Source organism: Barbus barbus (genome assembly GCF_936440315.1).
Source record: "Barbus barbus genome assembly, chromosome: 11".
In the NCBI taxonomy this organism is placed as follows: Eukaryota; Metazoa; Chordata; class Actinopteri; order Cypriniformes; family Cyprinidae; genus Barbus; species Barbus barbus.
This window is the reverse complement of record NC_136739.1, coordinates 14,259,352-14,283,232: the sequence shown is the minus strand read 5'-3', so window position 1 is coordinate 14,283,232 and position 23,881 is coordinate 14,259,352. Positions and strand designations below refer to the sequence as shown.

Genomic DNA, 23,881 nt, shown 5'->3' with positions numbered 1-23,881 from the left:
GTAGGTCAGGTCCGCTCCAAGGACAGTGCAATTATAAAGTATGCAAATATTAACAGAAGAAAAGTAGAACAAATTAAATAAAAGAATAAAATAAAATAAAAGATAAGATAAGATAAAAAATATAAATATAAATGTGCAGGTCAGTATGTTGTTGATTTAAATAGTAATAAGAGGAATGTGCAAAAATAATGTGCAAAAAAGTTGTACAGGGTATTTAAATAGCAGCAATATGAGGTAGAGAAAAAATTATGAATAGCTTATTGATATGGTGATATTTACATGGAGTCAAGTGATGTTATGACACAGAGTTAGAGTTTAGGAGCCTGATGGCCCGGGGGAAGAAGCTCCTCCTAAGTCTCTCAGTTTTTGCCATCAGGCTACGGAAGCGCTTACCAGATGGAAGCAAAGTGAATAGACGGTTACCAGGGTGATTTGAGTCCTTGAAGATTTTAACAGCTCTATTTTTGCAGCGTTTGAGGTAGATGTCCTGCAGAGAGGGGAGAGCAGACCCTGAGATGCGCTCAGCTAAGCGTACAACTCTCTGTAGTGCTTTGCAGTCCTGATTGGAGCTGTTTCCATACCACACTGAGATGCACTGAGTCAATACACTTTCTATGGTCCCTGAATAGAAAGTTTTCAGGATTGCTGGTGAGACCGTGAATTTCCTCAGCTGTCGCAGATGGTACAGTCTTTGCCTGGCTTTCGTAACCTGTGTTTGGATGTGTGTAGTCCAAGTCAGGTTCTCGGAGATGTTTACACCGAGGTAGCTGCTCACCCTCTCCACAGGGGTCCCACTGATCATAAGAGGAGTGTAGGGCTGCTGCTGTCTCTTCCTAGAGTCCATGATCAGCTCTTTAGTTTTGCTCACATTCAGAGAGAGACAGTTGTCCTGGCACCATGATGTGAGACTCTCTACCTCATCCAAGTATGCGGTCTCATCGTTGTTGGAGATGAGGCCCAGAACCACAGTATCATCAGCGAATTTGACAATAGATGTGGAGCTGTGAGAGGACACGCAGTCATGCGTGTAGAGAGAGTAGAGCAGGGGACTCAGGACACAGCCCTGTGGGGCTCTTATGTTCAGAGTGATGGAGTTTGAGGTGAACTGGCCAACTTTCACCACTTGAGGTCTGCCGGTGAGGAAGTCTTGAATCCAGTCACAGAGTGAGGAGTTTAGGCCGAGGTCTGTGAGTTTAGATGCCAGCTTGATGGGGACTTTGTTCATTTAAATGGGGAGTCATCTCAATTATCACCAGTAAAGTATGGAGTACCACAAGGATCTGTCCTAGGTCCTCTGCTATTTTCAATTTACATGTTGCCCCTTGGAAATATTATTAGAAAACACGGGATAAGTTTTCATTGCTATGCTGATGATACTCAATTATATATCTCAACAAGACCAGATGAAACTTCTCAACTATCTAAGCTAATAGATTGTGTAAAAAGTGTAAAAGATTGGATGACCAATAATTTCCTCCTACTAAATTCAGATAAGACAGAGATATTACTTATTGGACCAAAAAACAGTACACAGAATCTCGTGGATTATAATTTGCAGCTAGACGGATGTACTGTTACGTCCTCTAAAGTCAAAAATCTGGGTGTTATTTTAGACAGCAACTTGTCCTTTGAAAATCATATTTCCCATGTTACAAAAACAGCATTCTTCCATCTTAGAAACATTGCCAAGCTTCGAAGCATGCTACCTGTTTCTGATGCAGAAAAGCTAGTTCATGCATTCATGACCTCTAGACTGGACTATTGTAATGCACTGCTAGCTGGTTGTCCTGCATCTTCAATAAACAAGCTACAGATAGTCCAAAATGCAGCGGCTAGAGTTCTTACCAGATCAAGAAAATATGATAATATTACTCCAATTTTACAGTCTCTGCATTGGCTACCTATTCAGTTCCGTATCATTTACAAATTATTATTACTTGCCTATAAGGCCCTAAATGGTTTAGCACCTGCGTATCTAACTTGTCTTCTACCACGCTATAATCCCACCCGCTCTCTAAGGTCGCAAAACTCTGGACTTTTGGTAGTACCTAGGATAGCAAAGTCCACTAAAGGAGGTAGAGCTTTTTCACATTTGGCTCTGGAATAGCCTTCCTGATAACATTCGGGGTTCAGACACACTCTCTCTGTTTAAATCTAGATTAAAGACACATCTCTTTAGCCAAGCATTCACATAATGCATTTTATAATCTTGTACTGCAGTTATATCTGATCAAATGTACATTATTATTATTCTTTAGCTTGGGTTGAACAATTTATTTTTGCTTAGATGGAACAGCAGCTACGCTAATCATGTCTCTGCTTGTCTCTACGTTCCTGCCACGGGATTAACATCCCGTGGTAGCCAGGAATTACAGAACTTCAGTCTGGATCTAACCATTACATGATCTGAGATGACCGAACACCTGAGATGGAGGATCAGCGCCGGGAGATGACGTATGTGTCCCTGATCGTAGGCAGAGGCCAAACACCTGGATGAACGCCAGAGACAGATCCCCATTGAGGACCCCGCCACTTAGACAGCCATCGGAAAAGACCACTGGAACCAGCTGAGCCCATTCAATCTGACTTGCTGCAGTTTGGAATTGAACTGCTGGTTTGTTTGGCCAGAGGAGAATTGGCCCCCCGACTGAGCCTGGTTTCTCCCAAGGTTTTTTCTCCATTCTGTCACCGATGGAGTTTTGGTTCCTTGCCGCTGTCGCCTCTGGCTTGCTTAGTTGGGGACGCTTCATTTCCAGCGATATCGCCGACCTTATTGCAAAGACACTATTCAAACTTATTGACACTTTATTTTCCTTTTTTTTTGATATTGTGCAGTGCTTTGACACAATTTGCATTGTAAAAAGCGCTATATAAGTAAAGGTGACAGCAACGGATCTGCTCTCACCTCCGCGGAGGATTTGTTTCCGAAGTCACAGATGGTCCTCAGTCCCTGCCACATCCGTCGAGAGTCGTTGAGCTGGAAATGAGACTCAATTATCTCTCTGTATCTGTGTTTGGCGGTTCTTACTGCGCGTCGGAGAGCATAGCACAATGCTTTGTACTCGCTCGTATTCCCAGACAGAAGAGCCTCATTGTAAGCGGCAGTGCGTGTGTTAACCGCGGCACGGATTGTTCTGTCCACCCACGGTTTCTGATTGGAGAATGTCCTTATCGTTATTGTTTCTGTAGCTTGCTCGGTTAGCGTGTTTACAAAGCTTAATGCTACATCCGTGAACTCGCTGACGTCAGAAGAACTCGCCCGGAACTTGTCCCAGTCGACGTCATCAAGCGCTGCCTGCAGCATAGTCTCTGAGTGGGAGGACCAGCGCGTCACTACTCTCTGCACCGGAGGTTCCTGAACGAGCCTTTGTTTGTATCCCGGTGTTAGAAAAATGGCGGCATGGTCCGATTTGCCAAAAGCCGGTAGTGAGCGGGCTTTGTAGGCATCCTTGAACTGAGTGTAGCAATGATCCAGTGTGTTTGGTCCTCTAGTTGGACAGGATACATGTTGATAAAAGTTCGGCATGACCTGCTTGAGGTTGGCTTTGTTAAAGTCCCCCGCGATGATGAAGGCAGCGTCAGGATGTTTGTTAATGTAGCCGCTGAGCACATCGTGAAGCTTAGACAAAGCCAAGCCGGTGTCCGCCTGTGGTGGAATGTACACAGCAGTAACAATGATCGATGAAAACTCCCGGGGCAGATAAAATGGGCGGCAAATAATGGAAAGATGTTCCAGATGAGGCGAGCAGGAACGTGACAGAATGGAGATATTCCTGGGATCACACCATTTCTTGTTGATCATGAAACATACTCCTCCACCCCTGGATTTACCGGCCTCTGCTGTTCTGTCCGTCCGAAAGACAGAGAAGTTATCACTTGGCATTACAGCAGTGTCCGGGACCAAGGACGAAAGCCACGTTTCTGACAAACAAAGGATGTTACAGTCCCTTATGTCCCGTTGGAAACTAATCCTGGCTCTAAGATCGTCCATCTTATTCTCCAAGGATTGGACATTAGCGAGGAGAATGCTTGGAAGAGGAGGACTGTGAGCCCTTTTCCTGAGTCTGAATTCCAGCGCGCTTCCCGCGGTGTTTCTTGATCCGTCGCCTCGGGGGGGTGTTGTTTATCTCCGCGTTCCGAAGAATCTCCAGAGGCCACGCAGGATTCGTGGATAAAGTGTCCTGAAGCAGGTTGGTGTAGCGGTTTCCAATGTCCAAATGTGTTTCTATGTTGTAGGTGATCAGTGCCGACGTGAGATGTGTAAAAAGAGAAAGTAAAACTAAGTAAAAAAGAAAGTTGAAGCAAAATCTCAGCGGAGCGACCCGAACGGCGTCCGAACACATCGGCGCCATCAATGTGGAGGATTCAGACATGCAGGAGAGGCATGTCACATCGCAAAGATACATGCAGAACTTTAGAAAAGTTAAATTAAAACAGAGTGAACAAATATTTAATTGCGTTTCTATATTACAAAAATTTATAAAATATTAGAATTATTATTTAGCGATAGGGTTAATCAATTTCATCAGTCACAAACATAATATTTCTTATATATTAAATATGATATACATTTTGTAGTTATCTGACTAGATTTACATAAATGCAATCATGTCACAAGCACATATCCTTGTTAAATGGTTAAGAAAATTCCAAATATCCTGTTTCACTAACTGATCATTTTCAAAATTCAAACTCATTTAGCAATAAAAATAAAGCAAAATTATGAAAATAAGGTTCAGATCGGTAACACTCACCTTCTTGAGATTTGTAACAAAACCCGCTTCTTAACATTATTATAAAAATAGAGATGATATGCATGGTGTTGTGTTCAGTCTTATTTCTGAGAGGATGATGAAGTATCGCTATAGTATTGTTATGCAGAAAAAGTGGAAATAAAAGCCAAGTGTTTTAGAAATTGACTCAAAATTAGACCAAACAGCTGGTACAAACAAATGTGGTAGCATATTCAAGCAGGATGGTCTTGAAATATGTTGTGGTAATGTTACGTAGATAAAATAGTTTTTGAATGACTTGAGCAACTACTCCGTGACTGTCCTGTTATGCACTGTAAGTGTGCTATTTGTTGTGTTTTTTTTTTTCATTTTTTTTTTTTCATTTTTGTTGTTGTTTTTTTTTTGTCATTGTTGTTCAATGCAATCTTAACTTTTATTATTACATTTTGGATATTAAAATAAACAAAATAATACTAGCATTTTATAGACAAGTTGGTTCAGCTGAGCTATTAAAGCATAGGCCTACCACTGAATAAATTGTCACTGCTTGATGACTGCTGCCATCTTCTGGTAATGTTTTAGTTAACAATTTTTCAAACACAACAATTTTTTATTACACAGTTCAAAAAAGAAAACATTATTTACATATTCTATAATAGATTCCTTTGTGTAGGCTATTCCTTTGTCTACACACAATTGTAACTCGTTCAATATGACAGTTGTGACAATAGCCTATTATTTTTTTTAACCTTTTCAGTTTGAACTAGGCTACATTTAACCAAATTGTTTCAGTATAGCACCTACTTCACGAACGAAAAGCCCATTCTCGCGATACTGTCTCTGATGGAGAAATATGGCGACGTCCATAACACTGCAAGGTTTCATTACAATTTACATGATGTTATTTTAATTGGGTCAAGCTGAGGCCGTATTTCTTTCTTCAAACCCGATTTAACGGACAGCAGCTTTGGATGTTTTTATTGTTTTTATTCAGCACGGTATTTTCATTATCACGCAGACAACAAACTGAACGACACGGCTCGCTTCTCCGTCCCTGTGAGTTACCATGAAAACACACTGTATGACCTGACACGTCACGAATGAAGTGTTTAATATCTTTATTTATATTTTAAAAACACGCTCTCTTTTTTACGGCTTTAGAGTTCATTATAAACGGCACCAAATGCAAACTGTATATTTTCGATCTTTTTATCATTAGTAAACTTCGGCACACTCGGTGTTTTGACATAGTGTTTGATTCATGGACAAGAATACAAATTTGCGGAAATGATTCATAATAGTAAAGTCATAGTAGTATGCTATTTTGTTCCCTCCAAAACAGTAGTCACTGGTTTGTCTTGCCTGTGTTTGTAATGTCTAGTAATAATTAACTCTTATCAGTAGATTTCGTCTGAAGATTCGCTCTGAAGTTACAGTAAAGATGACGGAAAGAATGTTTGAAGAGAAACAGCATGCCTCCCTCTATCAACAATATCGATTTGATCCACCAGATGAGCTGAAGGCGCTTATTCTCCAGTATCTGGACAAAAAAGTAAGACCTGTCGTGTTACTATTAGATATCAGTGTTCGTTTTGAGCTAAACCAACAAAATGTTAACGGTGTCATGTGCACGACAGCTGAATGAATCACTGCAAGTTTGTTTGATAACTGTGTGTGAGACACTTCCAAAATATAGAGCACATACATTGTAAAACAATTTTAATACATGGTAATAATAATGAAAGTAAACTTTAATAAGAACATACTAATGTGGTTATAGTTATTTATAGGCTACTACTAATAAAATATAGAAATATAAATTAATAGTACAATATAAAATTAATTTTGATCGTATAAGATAACACAGTGGGGTTTATTGGCATTTTACCATAATAGTTACCACCAGAGGCCAGTCATAAGTGCAAATTTGGCAAAAAATTATAACTTAACACCTCACACAAAAGGAACTGGTGTTACATAACCTATGCCAATAACTTATTTACTGTATATTATTTAATATGTGAAAAATAATAATCTATTCTCTCATATAATGTTTAATGGTAAACACATGCTTCACAGAAAGGAAAGCCCCATCAGCTGGCTGTGGATTTGGGCTGTGGAACGGGGCAGAACTCTCGTGCCCTGACGGCATATTTTGATCAGGTAGTGGGCATTGACGTCAGTGAATCTCAAGTGGAACAGGCGAGAGCAGTGCCAGGGTTCCCTAACCTCAGCTACAAGTCAGTAATGCATGGTTTTACCCTTACTTTAAACATAATAATGTTAAAGATATGGAACAATGTACCATTATAGCTCTGTATAAGTTTAAAGACCAAATTCGTTTTTTTGAGACACAACATTGTGCAATAAAGTGCTGACAGATTACTGTGGTTTCGTCCCTATCATGTTTATCATTAAATGACAGAGTAGGCACAGCAGAGGAGCTGCCATTCCCAGATGGCTCAGTGGACTTGCTGACGGCTGCGTCTGCAGCTCATTGGTTTGATGCCGAACGTTTCGTAAAGGAGGCTACTCGTGTCCTGAAGCCACGTGGCTGCTTGGCTCTCTTTGGCTATGGAGACAATATGAAAATGCACTATGAATCCTGTGGTGATCGACTTAATAACATCTATGAGGAAGTAAGCCTATTCCATATGTATATAAATATCAGTGAAACAAGAGTATCTTGAGAGCAGGTTTAATAAATAGGCACTGTTTAATATGTAAATGCCAAAGCTTCAGCTTACTGAATGCATGTTTATCATAACTTTTGCAAGCCATTTCACTAAAGGTTAAATATGCTCAAAATAACTGCTAACTGCATGCTTATATTAATTTATCTTGCTAGGTAAAGCAAATACTGCTGCCTTATACAAGCAGTAAGGTAACTGGGGCCAACAGCAAGCTAAAGGACTTGTTTGAAGCCATACCCTTCCCAGATAAAGAGAGGTAAACCAGAGCACTGCACTCACTGTAATGAATAATTAACCATCTGTGTCAATGAGCCTCTACACAAATCTGCTTGTCACATTTTCTTTCTTTTGTATAGGTACATGTGTGTGTAAATAAAACATTATATTTTGCTTATTCATTATTTTAAAAATAAATCAAATTAATTCTAAAAGCATTATATTTTACGTTTTGTTGTAAATAATGGCATCACTGAATCACATGAATTGCAGTTGTAGATTCTAACAATTTTTTAATATTCTTCTGTCTTTGTAAGGGTTGAAATAATTCCAATAAAGCAGCAGCTGAGCATCAAGAATGTAATTGGTTTTATTCAGACATTCTCCATGTACCAAGCCTATCTGAGAGCCGATCCAAGCGCTGCAACCGCACTGCTGGAGAGAACAACATCACGGTAATTACTTCTTTCTGAGAAACTTCAACACTTCAGGCGCTTTTACTGTCATGCAACATTGATTGTATAACACAATTACAGTGCATGTTTCTTATTAAAGGAAATTTGCTTTATGCCATTTATAGATCATGTTGTTTTTCTTGTCACTTATTCTGTTCCAGTATTCAAGACGAGATGAAAGTGTCATCAACAGAGGCCAAAGTTGACTTTATATGGGAGTACTTCTGTGTGCTTGCATGTAAACCTGAGTGACACCTGACACATCTCACCTGTACTATCATCCCAGATGTTTAGCTACTGTAGTTCCTACAAAAGGTTTAATCTTACTTTCTTAATCAAGTTGTTAGCAAATTTGTAGTCTTACAAACACACATTATTTTTTATAATTACACATGAAAGATTCTGAAAATATAAACCACTAAATATTTGCACTATGCATTATGATATTGCACAAAATGTTATGTAGAATTCATTTCCTCTACAACATGCAGACATTGATGTAATGTTGTTTAAAATAACAATAAAAGCAAATTTATTGTAGTTGTGTAGTTTGTTCACATGAATAGTAATAAAATTCCCTGGATGTCACAGAAATGTTTACTCTATCTGGGTGTTGTAAAAATGTAAATTAATCTTTCTTAACATCCACACTTTACATTCACATAAACTTGTATTTCATAAGCTTGTTGTTCTTTAGCAGTATCAACATCTACAGATAAGCATTATGCATTTCTATGCTTTTATTTTTTTTCATGTGCTCTCTTATAATTTTGTAAGGTATATCCATTTTAATTAACTTTTCTGCTTACATCACTTCTTTCGCAAAAGATCTCTGATTCTAAACTAAACAGATGTCTTTCAAAATCACACTAACATTGAGACCACCTTTTTTCCATGCCCAGATATCACTGAATGTTTTCTTTTATGTTGTATTCAGCATGACATGCCTGCAAACCTTTGATCCCTTTCCGGTCATTATGATTTTTTAATTTTGAAAGAACTTTTAGTCCAGAATGAATGTGAAACATGTCTGTGTGAGGCTCAAGTCCTCATTAGCAAACTGGGCACATTACGGTTGCCTCAAAGGAATGTTTTAAACGGCTTTATTCTATTTGCATGGTTGATGCTGTCTCTTAGTGTGGGAAGAAAGAAGCAAAGCCTGAAACCTAAGGTGACTCCTCCCCTTTTATATCCTTATTTGATTTCCTCAGGCTAGTATGCTGACTGTTTAAATACCTGCAGCTTTCTGAGTTGTACAGCTGTCAAAAGTGGCTGTACGTTTGTTTGAGGATAAAGAACATGCAAACTCATACTGGAAGTACCGAATTTCTCCTTCTGAAGAGCTCATTGACAAGGTTCTACAGTTCCACAGGAGTAATATAAGACTTTTGTAACTGTTTGTTGGTTTTTATTCATCAGTCTGCCATCTGTGTCATTTCATGTACAAAGATACATATCAAGTTAAAAAAGTTAAAAAACACTGTACACCAATATAACAGATTACATTAACAAAAAGTACATTGCAGTAACTTTGGAAAGCAGTTTGTTTATCATTTTCGGTTTCAATGTCAGTTGCAACCCGTAAGGCCCCATTACACTGAGCATGTTTAAGGCATAGCACTGAATTGTGGGAGGAGTGCAAAGGCATTGTTAGGTGACTGACAGTTGGAGCATGAAATTCTTGCTTGAATCATCGGTACAAAGAATGAATTTAATAATTCAAATATACAACTATGTGGACATAAAATCATCAGAATACTACAAAAATAAAATATATAAATAAAAAAAATACTTACAGAACCAGTGGCCCTTTCCATTTTATAATTCTATAATTCCATTCTATAATTCCAGACACATCAGCATCTCATAACATCAGTCATCATCAAACTGGAGAAATAATGACCCTTGAAAGACCACCTCATCTGTCAAACATGGTGATTATAGTTTCACTTGTGATTTTACTTGACTGAATAAACTTAATCTTAGGACTTCTGTGTGTTGATATGTGCAGGCTGTTTAACATGTCCCTGACTCTGACACCTAACAACCAAAAGAGCCATAGAGCCAATATACTGTATATAAGAGTGGAACAAATGTCAACTTTATCATTCTTTGTGAAGTGGTGACTTCATATACAGTACATCCCAGCACAGCTCTGCCTAGCTTCAATCTGAAGCCAAAATAACTGAAAGTACCTGTGAGAGGTGTGCAGGGTCTTTCCATGAATGGAACTGGTTCAGGTGTCATTAGATGACCTAAATGTGAACTTGGGTCATGTGAAAACTTGAAGTGGTGTCACAAGTGTTTGATAGTGATGATAAGCCCTGTCTGTTTTTTTCCTTTTCTGTTTTTCTCTGGCCTTGGGTGCGAATGTCTTCCTAGATATTTCTTCTTTGTTTCCAGATATTCGTTGAGCCTTTTCTTCAGGGTCCTTGTTCTGTCAGCGAAGTAGCGTTTCCCAATGGCGTCACATGCGATGTCACACTCCAGTCTTCCTCTCAAAGGGGGTCTTGGCTTGAGGATATCCCCAGCTGAGATCTTAAGATGTTCAGTGTGTTGTGGCTGTAATAACCTGGCTAGTTGTTTTGACAGTCAACCTTGTGGGATACTTCTGGTGGTGCCTGTTGAGTTAGCAGTGTTCATCCTTACCTTAAATAAAGTCAGGATTCTCATTATCCACTTGTTGTATCTGTTGGTCACCGAGACCTGCTGAAAACTAGAGGAAGGTGCAGCAGGTCTCAGTGACCAACAGATACAACAAGTGGATAATGAGAATCCTGACTTGATTCAAAGGGATAGTTCACTCAAAAATGAAAATTCTGTCATTAATTACTCCACCCTCATGTCGTTCCAAACCCGTAAGACCTTATTTCATCTTCGGAACACAGTTTAAGATATTTTTGATGAAATCCGAGAGCACTTTGACCCTCCCATAGATAGCAAGGTTCCTTACACAATCAAGGCACAGAAAAGTACCAAGATGATCGACAAAGTAATCCATGTGACATCAGTGGTTCAACTGTAACATTACGCAGCTACGAGAATATTTTTTGCGCAAAGAAAACAAAAATAACGACTTTGTTCACGACAGTACCATGACGCAAGCGTGTGGCGGCACTGACCCAGATCTGGAGTGATGACAGTGAACACAAGGCAGAGGGCACGCGCATGTGTTCAACTTCATCACGCCAGATCTGGGTCAGCGCCAGCGCCGCTACACCCTTGCATCATGGTACTGTCATGAACGCACGTCCACAATTGACGCAGTAGAGACGAAAATTTGGAATAAATTCATTATTTTTGTTTTCTTTGCGCAAAAAATATTCTCGTAGCTTCGTAATGTTACAGTTGAACCACTGATGTCACATGGATTACTTTGTCGATGATCTTGGTAATTTTCTGTGCCTTGATCGTGGTAGTACCCTTGCTCTCTATGGGAGGGTCAAAGTGCTCATGGATTTTATAAAAAATATCATAATTTGTGTTCCGAAGATGATCGAAGGTCTTACGGGTTTGGAACGACATGAGGGTGAGTAATTAATGACAGAATTTTCATTTTTGGGTGAACTATCCCTTTAAGGTAAGGATGAACACTGCTAACTCAACAGGCACCACCAGAAACATCCAACTGAGGTTCCCACAAGGTTGACTGTCAAAACATCTAGCCAGGGTCTTACAGCTACAACATACTGAACATCTAAAGATCTCAAGACCCCCTTTGAGAGGAAGACTGGAGTGTGACATTGCATGTGACGCCATTGGGAGACACTACATCACTGACAGAACAAGGGCCCTGAAGAAAAGGCTCAACGAATATCTGGAAACTGACATGCACAGTCTGTGAACTCCAGACCGAAACTGCTCACAGCGTTTACTGCACAGGGGTCAAAGTCATTTCAAATCAACGACCAGTCTTTGAACAGAAAGGGCTTATCATCACCAACAACTCACCTAAAATTGGTCAATCGCTTGTTATCATGTGAACACACTTGTGGACAGCTGAGCCAGCTCCATTCACTGAATTATGATTGTAAGATTTGTTCAACAACCAATCCTGTTTTCTCAAGGGAAAACCAAACATCGCTAATGTTTATGAGAAGTAATTCAAAACTGCAGCTGATCATAGTTTTAGCTGGTAGCTGGTACTTAAGATTACTACAGCTTAAAGCGAGCTACAGAATGACCACCTATGATTAAGACTAGTCTCTCTCATATGCATTTGGAAAGTCACAAATGTATGTCTGATCACCCGTCTTTAAAACTATGCATTTCTGCTCTAACCTGTCTACTGAAATCAGACACACTGGCAAAAAAAGGCTTCCACTTACAAGTCTGATATGTGACACAAACCCATGACCTTGTGATAAAGGAAACGAAAATCTTGCAGTGTGTCTCGGGCTTAAGTCAACTCAGAGTTCAAGTTTTAACTCAGAGTTGTTTGAACCTCCTTATTGAAATGGGCCCCAGATGTGGTTGTAGAAGAGCTCACCATGTTGGCTGTGTCATCTGGATCCAATTGTAGATCAAGATCGCCAGATGAAGACATGGTCTGCACATGATCAAGAAGAGATGGCACAAGCACAGAGGGGGAAAAAAAACTGTACTTAATGTAGTAAAGGCCAATCATAATTGTCTTTTAAATTAAAAATTACTCTCTCACCTCAACATCTGCAGTGTGTGATCCTGAACCATCTGCCACCTTTAAAGAACATCTTCAGGTAAGACTGAATCATACTGAATCATTCTCTGAATACAATATAATTATATAATATAATTGATACACTCTAAGGATTAAAACATATTTCTCATGAACTGACTTACATCCAAATATCCTCTTTTCAGTCTTGCACGGGGAAATGTAACTGTGGTCTTAGGCTCTGCGTTTTGACATTCTAAAATTAAAAAAGGACATAGAAATAATTATTAACAGACATATTCTTTAATAATACGATGTTGAATTTACACAGTAATTATGTTTCTAAACGCTATGCCTCATACAACCAAAATAAACTATTGATTAGGTAACGTTAACATTGTTGGAAATGTCTTCTAATCCTTCTGCCTGTATAAATTGAACTATTAGATTTATCAGTTATTTGCCAATTAGATGACTTGGATTATTGCACCAATAAGAAGTGTGATATACACTTGGTTGCCAGATTATTGTGCACAGCCTCAATTCAACAGTTCTGTATCCTGTTATGAGACTCTATAACATATACTGCTATTGTTGAAACTGCTGTAGAGAGTTGTTTATTCAACTTTATAATAATTGTGGAACTGTTGTGTTATACAGATGTGCTTCTGTTATGTTAAAGTCAAGTAAACCCTTTAACTTTATCATTTTATAGTGGGATCTAAGACACACTATACAGTATATGACTGTTGTCTGTAACCAAGGCAACAGTGCATCTCGCGCTTCCCGCCGTTAAAGCTAAATTCGCTCGTGAGGTAACGTTAAAATTACTCGACATTTAACAGGATTGGACAACTTTACCCAACAAATCTGCTTTATACTATAATTCAACTATAAAATAGAATTGAAAATATGTTCGCCTATGTGAAATATATAGAGGACGGGTGTAAAGAAATCGTCCCCATATCCTACATTAAGGACTTTGACCATAATGCTAGTGACCTCACTCAGACTTACTGGGTGCGCTGGCAGGATAAATTTTTCAAGGGACAGATTTTGCTGCTAAAGGGTGAGTCATGATAACGTTAGCTCCAATAGTTCGTTAATAACTTAATGTAAAAAAAAACAAACAAAAAAAAGTCCAACTTAGAAATATTATAACGTTAATGAAGTGTATTAAATGGGATGCGAGTTTTGGCTAACGCGCTAGCCGTTAGCTAGTTCAATTAATTGTGGAAAGCTAGTAAGTTAACGTTAAACATTATTTTCTTAGGACAGATGACAGTGTATAATGTTATAGCAGGTGCTTTGAAGTACTTACATTCAGTGTTATTAATATTCCAGAGTCCAGAGACGAGATCGAGGAGGAACTGACTAAGGGGAAGCGGGTCCGTGTGAGACTCCTGAAGGAGTCCACGCCTCCACGGTCGCGCTCCGAGAAGGAGGAAGCCAAAACAATAAATGTAACGTTGATATTGATGTTATATTTCCAATGTTAGCTAACTTAATAGTAGTGTAAAATTGGTAAATTAATGTTATTGGCTGCTGCCTTCTGATCTGTTCCCGTTTTCCTGTTAAAATGTTGTATAGCTATCCGTTTCAAATTAAGCCCTCTATGTAATAGCTGTAATTACAGCTATTGCCATCTTGTGGCACTTGCATGTAACTACAGAATAAAACGTATAGTGAAAATACTACAATACATTGAAGGCTCAAATATGGAAAAGAAAAAAGAAAAAACACGTACTCTATGAACCATGTGTGTACTGCAATGTATTTAGTGTCTCTGCCCACATACAGGATATCAAATTATCACCATTATCAGGTGATAATATCAGGCTCCTCCAATCATGGTATTAATCTATCCAATAACATATATTTATTTTACATTGTGTTGTTTGTTTTGTTAGGTTGTATGGGAGTCATTACACTGTGATGCCTTTTCTTAATTATGCATTTATCCATGTTTTCAGACAAATCAGAAAAAAGCTGCAGAAGAGGCCAAACGAAATAACCTCTTGGCCTTGCTAAAAGAGAGAAAAATTAGAAGAAAACAGTCTCCACTCTGCCCAACTCCAAGCAAGAGAATGAGAGCTCATACCCTGTCTGATTCATTGTCAGAAGAGGATGATGATGATGGTGGGGTTGTACCAGAAAAACAACCTGAGGAGGCAAGACAGAAGCAACTGCTCCACCTAAAAAAAATAAACAATATGTCCCTGCAACTGCAGGAAACTAAAAACAAGTAAGGGATTTTTGAATAGCCTTTAGACATATTTATGCTTTTCTGTCAATGTGTTCTGAGAATTGATCTTTAGCCCAATGTTTGATTTAACCTGCTTGTCATAGCACCATAGCAGAACTTGATGCATATACTGTACATGCGTGTAAGATTATTTTGCTTACCCCATTGGCAGATTATTTGCTTGTTTTAAGGAAAACTCACTTAATTTTGAACACAAGACAATAATTTTTACTTGGCTATAAAATGCTTCTTGATTTAAGAATTTTTAGATATTTGGACTAGAAACAAGACAAAAACTCATAATTTTTTTTTTTTTTGCATTGTAGATAACACCTAATATATATCATAAAATATTTTTATTTGTTTCTTATAATGTCAGCTAGTCATGGCAGACAGTATGTCCTTCTGTTATAGGTTAGAGGAGCAGGAGAAGATCAGAGCAGAAGTTGAGGCGGAGAATAAAGAACTACGTTCTCTAAACATGCAATTGCAGCAACAACTGCTGAAGACACTGAACTCCTCATCAGCAGCAAAGTGCAGTGGTGTGGATGTGATATAAAATCTCTTTGATCATAAAGCCTAATGCTACAGCTAATAACTTTTAGATACAAGTTATTATATATATATACATGTTATTAATTTTTTTGAACCTCTAACTCTAGCACTCTCTATTCTAATTCTATTTTTGTCAAAGATCCTGGACCACCAAGCCCAAAGGAGACCTTACAAAGTAAGAGAAACAAATAAATTACTTACAGATATCTGAAACCTATATGTATATTGAGTATATTTACAATATTTTGTATATAGTTGCAGAGTCTAGCTGTTTCAATAAGGTGGAACCATCTGTATCTCCAAAAAGAGATGAGGTACAGCATTTCCCTCATCATCTGTGTGCATGTATTAATATAAGAACCCCAACTACACTTAAAGTTTTTATGAATATTGTGTGCATATGTACATTATAGTATCTTGATTATTTTTGTTTTTAATTCTGTCAGATTCACTTGGGGGGAGACGTTCGAGTGCGCAGAGAGGCCTGGTCAAGGATACAAAACAACACGCGGGATTCCTTATTTGTGAAGGAGTTGGCAGTGGCAATCTGGGGTACTAAGACTCTGGGGGAAAGAAGTCTCACAGGGAAGGAATGCTCCACCACCAAAACCACCAAGCAGCGTTTAACCCCCCAGAAACTTCAGACATTAAAAGGTAGCAGTAGCCAGGGTTATGGAGTAATACATTTTTCTTTGTTCTGGTGCGACAGAAGAATCACTGTTTATCTGTACATTTCTTTTTAGTCTGCTTCAAGGAGTGGCTTGTCAGAAAGAATGTGGATGAGACAGAGATGCAGGCCAGATGGGGAAAGGCTGGACGGTTCATCACGGAAAAAATAATGGACATTAACAAACAAAAAAAAAAAAAAAATTGAAGCACTTAAGATAAATTGTTGTTGATGTGTTTTATTGTAATTTGCTTGTTGAGCCAGATGAGTGTTGTTTTTTGTTAAATATGTATTATTGTGTTTATGTTTACTTGTCATTATTAAATGAACTTGTTACGTATATTAATGAAAGCTTGTATTTTCATGATTTTCATCATACCAAAATTCAATGTTGCTGTCCAGCATTCCACCCTGGTGAACAGGCTACCGTCCTCAACATCTATATTGACCAGCACAGTTTCCAGCATCCCATGCTGGTCACCAGCATCCCATGCTGGTCACCAGCATCCCATGCTGTTCACCAGCATACCACCAGCATCCCACCAGCATCCCATGCTGTTCACCAGCATACCACCAGCATCCCATGCTGGTCACCAGCATCCCACCAGCATCCCATGCTGGTCACCAGCATACCACCAGCATCCCATGCTGGTCACCAGCATACCACCAGCATCCCATGCTGGTCACCAGCATACCACCAGTATCCCATGCTGGTCACCAGCATACCACCAGCATCCCATGCTGGTCACCAGCATACCACCAGTATCCCATGCTGGTCACCAGCATACCACCAGCATCCCATGCTGGTCACCAGCATACCAGCACCAAAACACAACATATGCTGGTCTTGCTGGTATGACCAGCTATGCTGGTCTATGCTGGTTTTTCCAGCAGGGCAGTTCAAAAAAGAAGAAAACATTATTTACATATTCTATAATAGATTCCTTTGTGTAGGCTATTCCTTTGTCTACACACAATTGTAACTCGTTCAATCTGACAGTTGTGACAATAGCCTATTATTTTTTTTAACCTTTTCAGTTTGAACTAGGCTACATTTAACCAAATTGTTTCAGTATAGCACCTACTTCACGAACGAAAAGCCCATTCTCGCGATACTGTCTCTGATGGAGAAATATGGCGACGTCCATAACACTGCAAGGTTTCATTACAATTTACATGATGTTATTTTAATTGGGTCAAGCTGAGGCCGTATTTCTTTCTTCAACCCCGATTTAACGGACAGCAGCTTTGGATGTTTTTATTGTTTTTATTCAGCACGGTATTTTCATTATCACGCAGACAACAAACTGAACGACACGGCTCGCTTCTCCGTCCCTGTGAGTTACCATGAAAACACACTGTATGACCTGACACGTCACGAATGAAGTGTTTAATATCTTTATTTATATTTTAAAAACACGCTCTCTTTTTTACGGCTTTAGAGTTCATTATAAACGGCACCAAATGCAAACTGTATATTTTCGATCTTTTTATCATTAGTAAACTTCGGCACACTCGGTGTTTTGACATAGTGTTTGATTCATGGACAAGAATACAAATTTGCGGAAATGATTCATAATAGTAAAGTCATAGTAGTATGCTATTTTGTTCCCTCCAAAACAGTAGTCACTGGTTTGTCTTGCCTGTGTTTGTAATGTCTAGTAATAATTAACTCTTATCAGTAGATTTCGTCTGAAGATTCGCTCTGAAGTTACAGTAAAGATGACGGAAAGAATGTTTGAAGAGAAACAGCATGCCTCCCTCTATCAACAATATCGATTTGATCCACCAGATGAGCTGAAGGCGCTTATTCTCCAGTATCTGGACAAAAAAGTAAGACCTGTCGTGTTACTATTAGATATCAGTGTTCGTTTTGAGCTAAACCAACAAAATGTTAACGGTGTCATGTGCACGACAGCTGAATGAATCACTGCAAGTTTGTTTGATAACTGTGTGTGAGACACTTCCAAAATATAGAGCACATACATTGTAAAACAATTTTAATACATGGTAATAATAATGAAAGTAAACTTTAATAAGAACATACTAATGTGGTTATAGTTATTTATAGGCTACTACTAATAAAATATAGAAATATAAATTAATAGTACAATATAAAATTAATTTTGATCGTATAAGATAACACAGTGGGGTTTATTGGCATTTTACCATAATAGTTACCACCAGAGGCCAGTCATAAGTGCAAATTTGGCAAAAAATTATAACTTAACACCTCACACAAAAGGAACTGGTGTTACATAACCTATGCCAATAACTTATTTACTGTATATTATTTAATATGTGAAAAATAATAATCTATTCTCTCATATAATGTTTAATGGTAAACACATGCTTCACAGAAAGGAAAGCCCCATCAGCTGGCTGTGGATTTGGGCTGTGGAACGGGGCAGAACTCTCGTGCCCTGACGGCATATTTTGATCAGGTAGTGGGCATTGACGTCAGTGAATCTCAAGTGGAACAGGCGAGAGCAGTGCCAGGGTTCCCTAACCTCAGCTACAAGTCAGTAATGCATGGTTTTACCCTTACTTTAAACATAATAATGTTAAAGATATGGAACAATGTACCATTATAGCTCTGTATAAGTTTAAAGACCAAATTCGTTTTTTTGAGACACAACATTGTGCAATAAAGTGCTGACAGATTACTGTGGTTTCGTCCCTATCATGTTTATCATTAAATGACAGAGTAGGCACAGCAGAGGAGCTGCCATTCCCAGATGGCTCAGTGGACTTGCTGACGGCTGCGTCTGCAGCTCATTGGTTTGATGCCGAACGTTTCGTAAAGGAGGCTACTCGTGTCCTGAAGCCACGTGGCTGCTTGGCTCTCTTTGGCTATGGAGACAATATGAAAATGCACTATGAATCCTGTGGTGATCGACTTAATAACATCTATGAGGAAGTAAGCCTATTCCATATGTATATAAATATCAGTGAAACAAGAGTATCTTGAGAGCAGGTTTAATAAATAGGCACTGTTTAATATGTAAATGCCAAAGCTTCAGCTTACTGAATGCATGTTTATCATAACTTTTGCAAGCCATTTCACAAAGGTTAAATATGCTCAAAATAACTGCTAACTGCATGCTTATATTAATTTATCTTGCTAGGTAAAGCAAATACTGCTGCCTTATACAAGCAGTAAGGTAACTGGGGCCAACAGCAAGCTAAAGGACTTGTTTGAAGCCATACCCTTCCCAGATAAAGAGAGGTAAACCAGAGCACTGCACTCACTGTAATGAATAATTAACCATCTGTGTCAATGAGCCTCTACACAAATCTGCTTGTCACATTTTCTTTCTTTTGTATAGGTACATGTGTGTGTAAATAAAACATTATATTTTGCTTATTCATTATTTTAAAAATAAATCAAATTAATTCTAAAAGCATTATATTTTACGTTTTGTTGTAAATAATGGCATCACTGAATCACATGAATTGCAGTTGTAGATTCTAACATTTTTTTAATATTCTTCTGTCTTTGTAAGGGTTGAAATAATTCCAATAAAGCAGCAGCTGAGCATCAAGAATGTAATTGGTTTTATTCAGACATTCTCCATGTACCAAGCCTATCTGAGAGCCGATCCAAGCGCTGCAACCGCGCTGCTGGAGAGAACAACATCACGGTAATTACTTCTTTCTGAGAAACTTCAACACTTCAGGCGCTTTTACTGTCATGCAACATTGATTGTATAACACAATTACAGTGCATGTTTCTTATTAAAGGAAATTTGCTTTATGCCATTTATAGATCATGTTGTTTTTCTTGTCACTTATTCTGTTCCAGTATTCAAGACGAGATGAAAGTGTCATCAACAGAGGCCAAAGTTGACTTTATATGGGAGTACTTCTGTGTGCTTGCATGTAAACCTGAGTGACACCTGACACATCTCACCTGTACTATCATCCCAGATGTTTAGCTACTGTAGTTCCTACAAAAGGTTTAATCTTACTTTCTTAATCAAGTTGTTAGCAAATTTGTAGTCTTACAAACACACATTATTTTTTATAATTACACATGAAAGATTCTGAAAATATAAACCACTAAATATTTGCACTATGCATTATGATATTGCACAAAATGTTATGTAGAATTCATTTCCTCTACAACATGCAGACATTGATGTAATGTTGTTTAAAATAACAATAAAAGCAAATTTATTGTAGTTGTGTAGTTTGTTCACATGAATAGTAATAAAATTCCCTGGATGTCACAGAAATGTTTACTCTATCTGGGTGTTGTAAAAATGTAAATTAATCTTTCTTAACATCCACACTTTACATTCACATAAACTTGTATTTCATAAGCTTGTTGTTCTTTAGCAGTATCAACATCTACAGATAAGCATTATGCATTTCTATGCTTTTATTTTTTTTCATGTGCTCTCTTATAATTTTGTAAGGTATATCCATTTTAATTAACTTTTCTGCTTACATCACTTCTTTCGCAAAAGATCTCTGATTCTAAACTAAACAGATGTCTTTCAAAATCACACTAACATTGAGACCACATTTTTTCCATGCCCAGATATCACTGAATGTTTTCTTTTATGTTTTATTCAGCATGACATGCCTGCAAACCTTTGATCCCTTTCCGGTCATTATGTTTTTTTAATTTTGAAAGAACTTTTAGTCCAGAATGAATGTGAAACATGTCTGTGTGAGGCTCAAGTCCTCATTAGCAAACTGGGCACATTACGGTTGCCTCAAAGGAATGTTTTAAACGGCTTTATTCTATTTGCATGGTTGATGCTGTCTCTTAGTGTGGGAAGAAAGAAGCAAAGCCTGAAACCTAAGGTGACTCCTCCCCTTTTATATCCTTATTTGATTTCCTCAGGCTAGTATGCTGACTGTTTAAATACCTGCAGCTTTCTGAGTTGTACAGCTGTCAAAAGTGGCTGTACGTTTGTTTGAGGATAAAGAACATGCAAACTCATACTGGAAGTACCGAATTTCTCCTTCTGAAGAGCTCATTGACAAGGTTCTACAGTTCCACAGGAGTAATATAAGACTTTTGTAACTGTTTGTTGGTTTTTATTCATCAGTCTGCCATCTGTGTCATTTCATTTACAAAGATACATATCATACATTACAAGCATATATTGTTTTATACATTTTCTTAGAAAAATTCAGCCAATGACCTGGCAGTAGATGTTGGCTGTGGGTCAGGGCAGGGAACATTGCTCCTAGCACCACATTTTACTCGTGTGGTCGGGATAGACATCAGTCCTGCTCAACTGGAGATGGGGAGGAAACATGTTAACGTGTCAAACATCTCTTACAGGTAGGCAAACCTGAATTGGACGTTACATCATGTGTGACAGCTTTACTTTGTGTAAATCTCCTGTTACTGTTTACCTTTCATCACCCAGACAGTATACAGTCATTAACACACAACACTCATTTAGCAACAGTTTTACTACAAAAGTAAGTGTTAATCTAAAAAGTTATGCAACTGAGTATGTTGGTATATTCATTTTGGAACTGGGCCATTATGGCATTTCTGTCACAATAGAAATCTCTGCATATGCATACCATAGCAAACTAATCAAGCAGAAAGATTTGTTCTTATAGAGTTCTGTTTTTCCTACATTTCATTCATTTATTCCTGAGACATTTATTCAAAGTGACTTTTCTGCATCTGCATGACTGTTTTCATGATTCAACAGCTAGAATAAGCAAACATTTTCCCATTTTCTGTGCTGATTTTGGGGGAGCAATCTACAGATTTAGACAAAGAAAAATCAAGAGTGCTATCACTACTCTAAGATATATTTAATAAAACAATATGCAAGGGGCGGTCATGTATATAACTTTAAATGTTTTGTATTTTACTAGTAACATTGAAATATATACATTTTCCAGAGATTTCTGAGTTCTCTGTGTGTGCGCATGTTTTACTTTTGAGTTGTATTTTTTAAAGCAATACATCATTATAATATTTGTTGTATTTCCTGTTTTTTTTATTAAAAAAAAGTAAAGCGTGTCCAAACAAAATGACACATTATTTTATTACAGCAATGAGAGTCATTAGTGTGTCAAAAAAAAAAAAAACCTGCATAAACATCAGGCACATGAAAATCATGTCTTAATGGGCCTAAATGTCAAATATTTCTTTATTTAGAGGTGAAATTCTGTGATTATCCTCTTGATGTTGTTATCTTCAAGAGTTTCATCCATTCATATGCATATGCTTCTGTTTTACTTCTTGGAAACACAAAGGGAGAGTCCAGCTGAAGAACTGCCTTATGAAGATGGCTCTGTAGATCCATTGGTTTTACCAGTCACGTTTTCTTCAGGAGGTTCACAGAGTACTTAAGCCTCATGGCTGCCTCGCAGTTCTCAACTACACCATGGGCATGGAGCTGAGCTATGGAGACTGCTCAGAGACTTTAAACCACATCTGTAAAGAAGTGGGAATCATAACACTGGTATTTCTGACATTTCAATGCTTGTCAGCTGTCTAAATATCTTTGTGTGTCACATAATCTATGAGAACATTTTAGAATTGGAAAATGATCAAAAATTATTTCTGCTCATATATGACCCATAAGTCATAATATTGAATCATTTACTCAACAAACATTACTCACAGCATTTAACGGTACTAGACTGATTCAGCTTATCGTTCACTAACTGTTTTTTCTGCAAATAGTTCAAGAAGAAACTTGACATGTTTTTCATATAAAATAAACACAAATTCTGTATGTGCTGCATATACATCTGTCTCATTACAGTTTTATGCAGCCTTTCCGGAGCCCTTACCTAGGTTCCAGCCCCTTCGAACTTTACAAGAAAACATACAACTCTCTCCAGTGTCTAGTCAAAGAATGGTAAACAAATACAAACTAGCTGTTAAAATATTAACTTTATAGATAACTAAGTAGGTCAAGACAGTTCAAAGTGCAATCAATCTTAGTTTTAGAAACTGAAGAAGGTTTTATAAGGCTACGTTTAAGTAGCATTTGTTATATTGCAATTATAGCTACAGTTATTGCCACATAGCAAGGGCTTGTTATGCCTTTCGCACCTTTTATATAATGGATGCTACATTATAAAATATGAAGGATTTCAATTTCAACATTTAAATGTAATTGTATTCATTATGTGTCCCCGGCATAACAGACTGTTGCTATCCAGGATAAAAAATAAATACATTTAAAAAATGCTGTTACTTTATTGTTGTTTATAACACTGCTGGAATGTTGCATTGACCAGTCAGAAGCCGGACTGCAACTGTGTTTTGTCTCTAGGCAGGACATTTTTTGGGTGAGGAAGCCCGTCTCGGCATGGTGAAGTCTTTCTCCACTTTCCAGACACTCTTAAAAAAGATCCAGAAGAGGCCAGATGACTCTCACAGGACACCGAACAAAGGTATTAGACTTAGAGTTCTATATACTCCTGTAATATACTCCTGTGTGCATCACATCATCGCTCTTTCTCTTTTTCTCACACTCCATTTTTCCTGTCAAGACTGTTGCGTGCAATGGGTGTGACATCCTCAGAGACCGAAGTTATCATGCGAGTTAAATACTTCTATTTTCTAGCCTACAAGCCTGCAAATGACTGATACTTTCCATCACGTTTCATAACCATCAAATAAAAAGTAATAAAATATTTGTCTTACACATTCAGTACACGAGATCGTAATCATTATTTAAAA

The 23,881-nt window shown here is 37.9% G+C and overlaps 3 protein-coding genes across 5 annotated transcripts; all 3 read left to right on the top strand.

The window, feature by feature from the left end:
• The first annotated feature begins 5,555 nt into the window (after positions 1-5,555).
• LOC306876910 (putative methyltransferase) lies at positions 5,556-8,637 on the top strand. Of its 2 annotated transcripts, none has more exons than XM_079428360.1 (7): positions 5,556-5,789; positions 6,135-6,285; positions 6,813-6,973; positions 7,159-7,372; positions 7,582-7,682; positions 7,960-8,097; positions 8,259-8,637. In XM_079428360.1, exons 2-7 carry the CDS (start codon positions 6,175-6,177, stop codon positions 8,347-8,349), a joined length of 816 nt encoding a protein of 271 aa, XP_079284486.1. In that variant the 5' UTR covers positions 5,556-5,789; positions 6,135-6,174; the 3' UTR covers positions 8,350-8,637. The 2 variants fall into 2 exon arrangements, with proteins under 2 accessions (XP_079284486.1, XP_079284485.1); XM_079428359.1 differs by having other exon boundaries at positions 5,558-5,789; positions 6,138-6,285.
• A 4,857-nt stretch (positions 8,638-13,494) lies between these two features.
• LOC306876909 (BEN domain-containing protein 5-like) lies at positions 13,495-16,544 on the top strand. Its single transcript, XM_079428358.1, has 8 exons — positions 13,495-13,802; positions 14,078-14,196; positions 14,707-14,978; positions 15,393-15,520; positions 15,673-15,708; positions 15,789-15,847; positions 15,980-16,187; positions 16,277-16,544. Exons 1-8 carry the CDS (start codon positions 13,646-13,648, stop codon positions 16,405-16,407), a joined length of 1,110 nt encoding a protein of 369 aa, XP_079284484.1. The 5' UTR covers positions 13,495-13,645; the 3' UTR covers positions 16,408-16,544.
• A 765-nt stretch (positions 16,545-17,309) lies between these two features.
• On the top strand, positions 17,310-20,384 carry LOC306877306 (putative methyltransferase). Of its 2 annotated transcripts, none has more exons than XM_079429005.1 (7): positions 17,310-17,537; positions 17,883-18,033; positions 18,561-18,721; positions 18,907-19,120; positions 19,329-19,429; positions 19,707-19,844; positions 20,006-20,384. In XM_079429005.1, exons 2-7 carry the CDS (start codon positions 17,923-17,925, stop codon positions 20,094-20,096), a joined length of 816 nt encoding a protein of 271 aa, XP_079285131.1. In that variant the 5' UTR covers positions 17,310-17,537; positions 17,883-17,922; the 3' UTR covers positions 20,097-20,384. The 2 variants fall into 2 exon arrangements, with proteins under 2 accessions (XP_079285131.1, XP_079285130.1); XM_079429004.1 differs by having other exon boundaries at positions 17,315-17,537; positions 17,886-18,033.
• Positions 20,385-23,881: the final 3,497 nt, after the last annotated feature.

What these genes read in the sequence shown, in the direction of transcription:
- LOC306876909 (XM_079428358.1), top strand. Translation starts at nt 13,646, where the DNA reads ATGTTCGCCTATGTGAAATATATAGAGGACGGGTGTAAAGAAATCGTC. An exon ending in ATCAGCAGCAAAGTGCAGTG is followed by an intron (nt 15,521 to 15,672) that starts GTGTGGATGTGA and finishes TTTTTGTCAAAG; the next exon opens with ATCCTGGACCACCAAGCCCA. An exon ending in CCCAAAGGAGACCTTACAAA is followed by an intron (nt 15,709 to 15,788) that starts GTAAGAGAAACA and finishes TTTTGTATATAG; the next exon opens with TTGCAGAGTCTAGCTGTTTC.
- LOC306876910 (XM_079428360.1), top strand. Translation starts at nt 6,175, where the DNA reads ATGACGGAAAGAATGTTTGAAGAGAAACAGCATGCCTCCCTCTATCAA. An exon ending in TCCAGTATCTGGACAAAAAA is followed by an intron (nt 6,286 to 6,812) that starts GTAAGACCTGTC and finishes CATGCTTCACAG; the next exon opens with AAAGGAAAGCCCCATCAGCT. An exon ending in CTGGAGAGAACAACATCACG is followed by an intron (nt 8,098 to 8,258) that starts GTAATTACTTCT and finishes ATTCTGTTCCAG; the next exon opens with TATTCAAGACGAGATGAAAG.
- LOC306877306 (XM_079429005.1), top strand. Translation starts at nt 17,923, where the DNA reads ATGACGGAAAGAATGTTTGAAGAGAAACAGCATGCCTCCCTCTATCAA. An exon ending in TTAATAACATCTATGAGGAA is followed by an intron (nt 19,121 to 19,328) that starts GTAAGCCTATTC and finishes TTATCTTGCTAG; the next exon opens with GTAAAGCAAATACTGCTGCC. An exon ending in CCCTTCCCAGATAAAGAGAG is followed by an intron (nt 19,430 to 19,706) that starts GTAAACCAGAGC and finishes TGTCTTTGTAAG; the next exon opens with GGTTGAAATAATTCCAATAA.